This window comes from Rissa tridactyla, chromosome 1 (genome assembly GCF_028500815.1).
Source record: "Rissa tridactyla isolate bRisTri1 chromosome 1, bRisTri1.patW.cur.20221130, whole genome shotgun sequence".
Classification (NCBI taxonomy): Eukaryota; Metazoa; Chordata; class Aves; order Charadriiformes; family Laridae; genus Rissa; species Rissa tridactyla.
The window spans coordinates 158343479-158350696 of record NC_071466.1 but is presented as its reverse complement, the minus strand read 5'-3'; the positions used below and the strand labels follow the sequence as shown (position 1 = coordinate 158350696).

Genomic DNA, 7218 nt, shown 5'->3' with positions numbered 1-7218 from the left:
AGTCAAAGCTGAGATGTTCACTTACAGGCGAATGTAAGGGAGGGTTTAAATAGTCTGGTGTCTTTGCCAGTAGGTATGTCACTAGGGGAACGGGCTCAAGCATGTGGGTAGTAGGTCTGGGTAGTTAAATCTGCACATTTGAAATATGTTTTCCTAAAAAAAATCAAGGTACCTCTTGTGCTATACATGAGCACAGCTCATCTGACATGAGGTCCTTCAGCCCAGTTGTGGATCAGCCACACTGGACATCTGCACGGTCACAGACACGGAAATTTAGAAGTGTGACTTTGGAGAGAGCAAAAGGTGGTGGCAGCTCTGCTGTGCTGCTGTTTCACCGAGCACCTCACAAGTGCTTTGCAGGACCGATGGTGTGAGTGCATGTGGTGGTCCTGAGAGGAGCATGAAACAGAGGGATGAATATCAAGAGAGAACATCCAGCTGCAGGTCCTTTCCCCTTCTTTTTCCAGCTTTTGGATGAACTGCAAAGCCGAGGGGGACTGTTAACAGCCTGGGCCTGTCCATTTGTCTCTCTCTCTCCTTCTCTGTCCCTAACCCCCCCCCACCTCCCCTCCCGCAGCTCCGGAGGGTGGAGGTGCGATTCGCTATGCCAGTTTTTTATTTCCAGCACGCTTGACAGGCTGGGCGAGGAAGGCGTTAATGTTTTCTGACAGGCCCCCTCTAATTGTTGGAGCTTTTCTTCTCTGCCTTTTCTGTGAAATTCTGACTTAGGCGAGCAGCATAACAAAATGCTATGGCATTGAAATGTGCGCTTGCACTACACTGGGCTCGGGGAAACAGCATTATTCATGAAGATTTTCAGCTGTTTTTGTCTTTTAACTAACCTTTGAGTTTGATCAGAGGCTAGCCGGGCTCCCTTTCTCAAAAGGCGGTCTTGGCAACCCGACAATGGAGCCAAACTGTTTTCCCTGTTAAAGAGATAACTATGCCGTTGAGTTGGTACATGGGGGAAATTAATCTTCAGGCGCATACAAATGATAGCTTTACCTCGGTCTGCAATCGCCTGCATGGGATTATTAATAGGACGGGGGTAAGGAGCAGGAGAAATTCAGTGTGGGGCAGGGAACTTAAAAAAAAAAAAAAAAAAATCCCAACCCCGAACCCATCATCCCTTTTGATTGCATAAAGCCTGCGATTGATTCCTCACCACTTGCCTTTTGCAGCAGGAATTAGCCCTGCATTGTGCGGCCTGACACGCTAAAAGCGAGCTCGCTTGGGAGCAAGAAGTTGCTGTGCGCTGGGACGGACCGGAGTGGCGGCCGGGGGGACTTTGGGGAGGGGGGTGTCGCCCTTCTCCCCGCTCCCCTTCCCAAGAGGCGGGGAGGGGAGGGAGACGCAGAATCCCCCCCTAAACTTCAAGGCGAGCTAATCCCTTGAATGCACTGAGTAATAGGCGCTGCATTATGGAGCTGCGCGCAGCGGCGAGCCCCCCCTCCTCTCCGCCGCCCCCCCGGCCCCGGCCGTGCCCGCCTCGCCTTGGGCAGGTGCCCGCTCTCTCCTCGCCTTCTGTCCGCCCCGCGGAGCGCGGGTGCGGAGCGGTGCGGAGCGGTGCGGGCGGCAGCTGCGGGCGGGAGGGTGCACGCCGCCCCCCGATCCCGGCGGGCCCCCGCCGCGCCGCCCCCGCTGCCGCCGGGATAAAGGGCTGAGGCGTGACACGCGCGGGGGCAGCGCTGCCCGCTGCCTGCCCGGCCCCCGCCAACCTCCCCTCCAGCCCCCACCCCCCCCCCCTTGTCCCCCGTATGCCCGCACACAAAAGGCAGGACCTGCGCTGTGGGGGGGTGTGGGGTGTGTGGGGGGAGAGAAAAATAAAAGAGAAAAGTGGGCGGGGGGGGGGGGAGAAGGAGGGGAAGAAACAAACTAAATTTAAAAAATAAACAAATAAAAAGGAAAAAGGGGCAAAAAGTTTTTTAAAAGGGAGGAAAGCCCCCAGGCCCCCCAAAGCCCGGTGTTTGCGGGGCTGGGTGCGGGTGGGCGCCTAGCTCCGAGGGGATGGTGGGAGAGGCGGGCTGGGGGCAAGGGGAGGCTCTCCGGGGTGCCCGCACCCCTTTCAGGGAGCAGCCCCCCCCCTCCCCCCCTCCGCTCTTACCTGAGCACCGGAGGAGGGGCGGAGGCGCGGACGCTCCTCGGGGCTGCGCTGTCCCCGCCCGCGGAAAAAAGTTTGGGCAGCGGGGGGGGGGAGGGGGTGTTGTGGGGAGGGGGCAGCGGCGGGAGGAGGGATGGGGAGCGAGGGGAAAGCCCACGCCGCAGGGAGGGTCCCCCCGGCTCTCCCCTGGCTCCGCGGGCGCGGACCTCGGGGTTGGGCGGGCGGGGTTGGGGGGGGCAGCGCTGCCCACCTCCGCGGCCCAACGGTGGGGGTCTCGCTGTGCTTCCCCGTCGCTGCCCGAGGGTCTTGATTTGGTGCGGGGGGGGGGGGGGGGGAGCCGGGACGGGACGGGACGGGAACACGCACACGACTCGGGAAGAGGCATTTGTTAACGGGACACTTTTCCATCATTACAATAAATACATACATAGGTAAATAAATTAATAAATCTGTGGCCCGGCAACCTCCGTCTGCATCCATCCCCCCCACTCCCGTTTCTCTTTTCCCCCCCCGCCCCATCCCTGAGTAGCTCTAAAACTTATACTGTGCCCAAAGAAGTCCCTGATTTATGGAGTTTACTAATGCTAACTGAATACTGTCTGTCAGGCAGCGCTGAAAGGCTCTCCGCACTAATACAAGAAAAGGCTTTGTGTTGCTAAGCGATTAGAGCAGATGTAATGAGATTTACCCCAATCCTGCTTTGCCCTTTCCCTATCTTCAGTAAAATTGTGTGTGTGTGTTTTCTTTCTTTCTGCCTTTCTTTCTTTCTTTCGGGAGGGGGCTGAGGGGAAAAGAGAGGGAGGAGGTGGTGAATTTCTGGGCCTGCCTTATACATTGTAGCGAACAACAGCGTAACTTTGCCTTTAGTTTAATGAGTCTGGATATTTACTATTCAGAAGTGAGCAAAAAAGAACACCTGTCTACACAAGGAAGAGAAATTTCGCCTTTGTAACAGAATGAAACATTATCCTAATGTTATATTCATAGCTATAAATTACTCGCTACGCTTTCTTTGCATACCTTATCTGTACACTTGCAAAAGTGGGTAAATAAAAAAGGAGATGCTGTAAAGGGAGAGCGGATGGAGGCATATAACGGTTATTATTTTCATAACTAAACATTAGTTCCACGAGCGGTTAAAACAATGAGTGTTTGTGCTGAAGTAATGAGGGATTTCTTGACCCCAGCGTGTCCCGTCCCCGTCCCCCCGTCCCGTGTGTTCGTTCCCCCCCCCCGAGTAAATCACATATTGATCATTTCAGGGCGTGGGGGGAGGTTGTGAAGGGGCAAATGTGTGTATACTTTTAAAGCCATGCAGAAATTGGTTGATACCCACACGTACATGTGTCCACCTATGCATATGCCTCTGTGTGTGTGTGTATATATATATAGTTACACATACACACACAGAAAATTCCGGGGTGCTCCAGCAAAGTTTTTCCCTCCTCTTTTTGAAAAACAGCGCATCCCTCGCAATTCGACGGCACATTTGTAGCGGAGGAGGCTAGATCTTTTTTAACTCTGTACGGCACACTGGCTCTCCCCGGTCTTTGTTGGTTTTTTTTTTTTCTTGTTGGATTTTTTTTTTTTTTTGTAAGATGCATTTTGCGCTTTGCTTTCCGCTTGGCTTGGTGCACGCAAACTGAATTTGCAAGTGATGTAGGAGCCAGGCGAAAAGGAGAAGGCGAATTCTGGTCACGTCCTTGCTAACTGACAACAAGCAGGCTAGCCAAAAAAAAAAAAAAATAGCGTGAGGGGGGGAAGAGTCCAATTTCTTTTTGAGTCTTGGTAATTGGGCACTTTTACAGGCAGATCACGCTATTTGGGTAGAATAACAAGCTTAGAAAGACCAGTGTCTCTAAGCTGCCACCCATTTCTACTACTTTATTTATTTATTTTACTTTATCTCCCTTCGCCTCTCGCTTCCCGTCTTCCCCCGACGGTTTTCTTTACCCAGCCGGTACCTTTGCAGAGGCAACACAGCAGCCCGTGTTTTGGGTGGCGGCGGCTGTGCCTTCCCCCGCGTTTTTCTGCCCCGTTGGGTCAGAGCCGCGGAGGAACGGGGTCACAGCGCCGAAATGCGGGATGGAGCGCCCTCTTTTTTAGGACTTGGGCTTTTGGAGGAATTCTTTAATGTGCAGTGATTTCAGGAAGGACAATGCAATCATTAATCACCCCTCGCCTTTGGATTTGGATACACATTTGCAACACAGAAGGGCAAGAAAACAATGGTGATACCGCTAGATCTTTGCAGATTTATATAGAGATAGATAAAGAGAAATATATGTTACATCCATCAGATACAAACACTTCATATGCAACTTAGCTGCGGCATAACATCATTTAACATTTTGTCCTTACATTCATCGTTGTCAATGGCAGAAAGAAAAAAAAATTGCATGCAGTAGGCAGCCGATCATTTTAATTAAAAAAAGTTTTATTACGAAACTAGTTTGTATAAAACAGGGTTATACAGGACCTTTGTAAGTTTGTAATAAAACAGTAAGAAAAGGCAGTGGCATAGGGGTTTTCGTTTGTTTGTTTGCTTGTGTATTTTTTTTCAAAGGCAGCATGTATAAACAAATGGCTACCATTTTGCGTTTGGACAATAGCTGCATAAACTTTGTTCACTTTGAACATTGTTTAATAACATTATTAATACATTAACAAAGTTTCTATAAAGTAAGACACGTTGGTGCTAAAGTACATCTGGAGGAAATCCAAGTCCTTTACAAAACCACATACAAAAATGGCAGTTGTAAGTTAACGTCGACTACAAGTCTAAACATGAAGAGGTAATAAGCATTACATATTAAAAAAAGTATCAAGATATACACATTTTAAACGATTTGTACAAAACCTCTATAAATCTCTCTCTCTCTTATGTACAAAAATAGCTTAATATATCCCCAAACTGGGTAGGATAGATACAAATAGATTTTCTTATAATAAAAAAATTCACAAAAAAGATTGGAAGCATTCTATGATGGAAACGAGAGGGAAAGCTCGGAGCGAGGGGAAGGCGAGGAGCGGGGACGTGGGGACGGGGCTCCAGGGGCTTCTTTGAGTACAGCATAGCTTAATTTCGACATCTCCACAAACATCGGGGAACTAACTTTGTCCACAGAGTGATGAACGCCAGTCTCTGAAGCGCCGCGGCGGGGTGCGGAGGAGGAGGTGGGGGGATGCTGCCTGTCTGCTGGGGAGGGGGAAGAGCTCCTCCGCAGGCCGAGGAGCGCAGCGCCCTTCCCCGCGGCTCCCCCGCAGGACACCCGCTCCGCCGGGGCTCAGTCCGGGGCGGGCGGCGCGACGGAGTGCAAAGGCCGGCGGGGCTCCGGGGCTGGGGGGCGGCCGCCCTACCGCCCCCGCGGCGCGCAGCGCTGTGCCCGCCCGCCAAGAAACGTGCCCGCACCGCCCTCCGACGGCGGGGGAGCGGGAAATGCAACAGGTTCTTTTTTCTGGGTGGATTTTTTGTCTGTCTTTCTGTGTGTGATATATTTTTATTTAATTTTTTTTTTCCCCTTTTTGCAACTGTCCTGTAACAATAAAAGAGAGAGGAGATCAGAGCCGCGCCGGGACCAGCGCACCGGAGCCGCTCGTAAGTACCGCGGGGGCACACCGTCTGCTCCCCCCCACCCCTCCCCGGCGGCTGCACCCCCCGCCGCCCCGCGTCGTCCCCGTCCCCGTCCCCCCCCGCCCCGTCCCCCCTTTCCGCGAAGCCCAGTCCCTGCGCGGGCGCGCACCCACCTGCGGCGGGGGCCGGCGGCGCTCAGAACCAGCTGGTGAAGTCGAGCAGCTCCTGCTCCTCGGGGCTGAGCGGGTCGTAGGAACCCTCGTCGGAGGAGTAGGAGGAGACGGGGGAGCCCGCCATGGAGTTCATGTCGTGGGAGTAGCTGGGCGAGATGGTGGGGGAGAGGACGCCGGCCTGGAAGGCGGCGCTGACGGCGTCGTGCTCGTCGAGCAGCTGCTGCAGGGCGCGGATGTACTCGACGGCCGAGCGGAGGGTCTCCACTTTGCTCATCTTCTTGTTGGCCGCGCCGTTGGGGACGTGCTCCCGCAGGGTGGCAAAGCCCAGGTTCACCAGCTTCACCCGGTTGCGCTCCCGCTCGTTGCGCCGCGCCACGGCCGCCGGCTGCTGCTGCGGCAGGCTGTACCCGAAGCCGCTGAAGTTCAGCCGCCGCTTGCAGCGCATCAGCTCCGGCGAGGCCGAGCGCTGCCGCTTGGCGGCCCGCGGCCCCGAGGGCTTGCCGCCCGGCGAGGGCTGCCCGCCCGCCGGGCTCAATTGAGGCGGCGGAGCCCCCGCCGGCGGCCCCGGCGGGGCGGCGGCGGCGGCGGCGGCCACGGCCGCGGCGAAGAAGCAGGCCGGCTGCAGAAAGGGCGGCTGCCCGGCGCCGCTGGCCATCCTGGCGGGGCTACCGCTGGCCATGGGCGCGGGGGCGTCCTGCGAGGCGGCGGCGCCCGGTCCCCGTCCCCCCCACCACCAAAAGAAAAAAAAAATATCTAAAAAGAGGGATAAAAAAAAAAAATTTGCCGCGGTCGCTTAAAAAAAAAAAAAAAAAGGAGAGAAAGAGGCGACGGAGGGCAGGGGGAAGGGGCAGCGGCGACCAAAGGGAGCGGGCGGCGAAGCCGGGCGGGCGGCCGGGGATGGCGGGCGGCTCTGCCCGCCCCCCTCCCTCCCTCTCGCCCTCCGTGCGGCGGCGGCGGCGGCGGCGGGGAGGCTCGTGTCGCTCGCGTGTGCGCGGGCTGCTTTGCAAAGCCCCTTTTGCAAAAAAGTGGCTGGGGATTGTGTCTCTTATAAGGGGGCGGGCGGGGGGCTCGGCCCCCCCGCCTCTGCCACACGCGCGCACACACACACACACACACACACACACACAGAGTCGTGTCCCCCCACACCCCCCCCGCCGCCCCCCCTCCGCGCTCACACACACGCTCTGCACCTTGCGCCTTACACACACACACACACACACACACACACGACCCCCCCCCCCCGCCGCACACACGCGCGGCCCCGCCTCCCGCCACCCCCCCCCCGGTGCCCGCTCCCCCCCTCCCTTCCTCGTCTCGTCCCCCCCCCCTTCCTCCCCCCCGCCCCTCGCGGGTTTGTTGTCGCAAGTGCG

At 55.9% G+C, this 7218-nt stretch overlaps 1 protein-coding gene across 1 annotated transcript; it reads right to left on the bottom strand.

Annotated features, from left to right (window-relative positions):
* Window positions 1–4572: 4572 nt before the first annotated feature.
* Window positions 4573–6527, bottom strand: ASCL1 (achaete-scute family bHLH transcription factor 1). The gene is made up of 2 exons (XM_054216912.1): window positions 5849–6527; window positions 4573–5637 (listed from the first exon to the last, which is right to left on the bottom strand). The coding sequence occupies exon 1, from the start codon at window positions 6525–6527 to the stop codon at window positions 5871–5873; it is 657 nt and encodes a 218-aa protein (XP_054072887.1). The 3' UTR covers window positions 4573–5637; window positions 5849–5870.
* Between the last annotated feature and the right edge of the window lie 691 nt (window positions 6528–7218).

Excerpts from the sequence above, each read along its gene's own strand:
- ASCL1 (XM_054216912.1), bottom strand. The coding sequence starts at position 6,527 with ATGGCCAGCGGTAGCCCCGCCAGGATGGCCAGCGGCGCCGGGCAGCCG.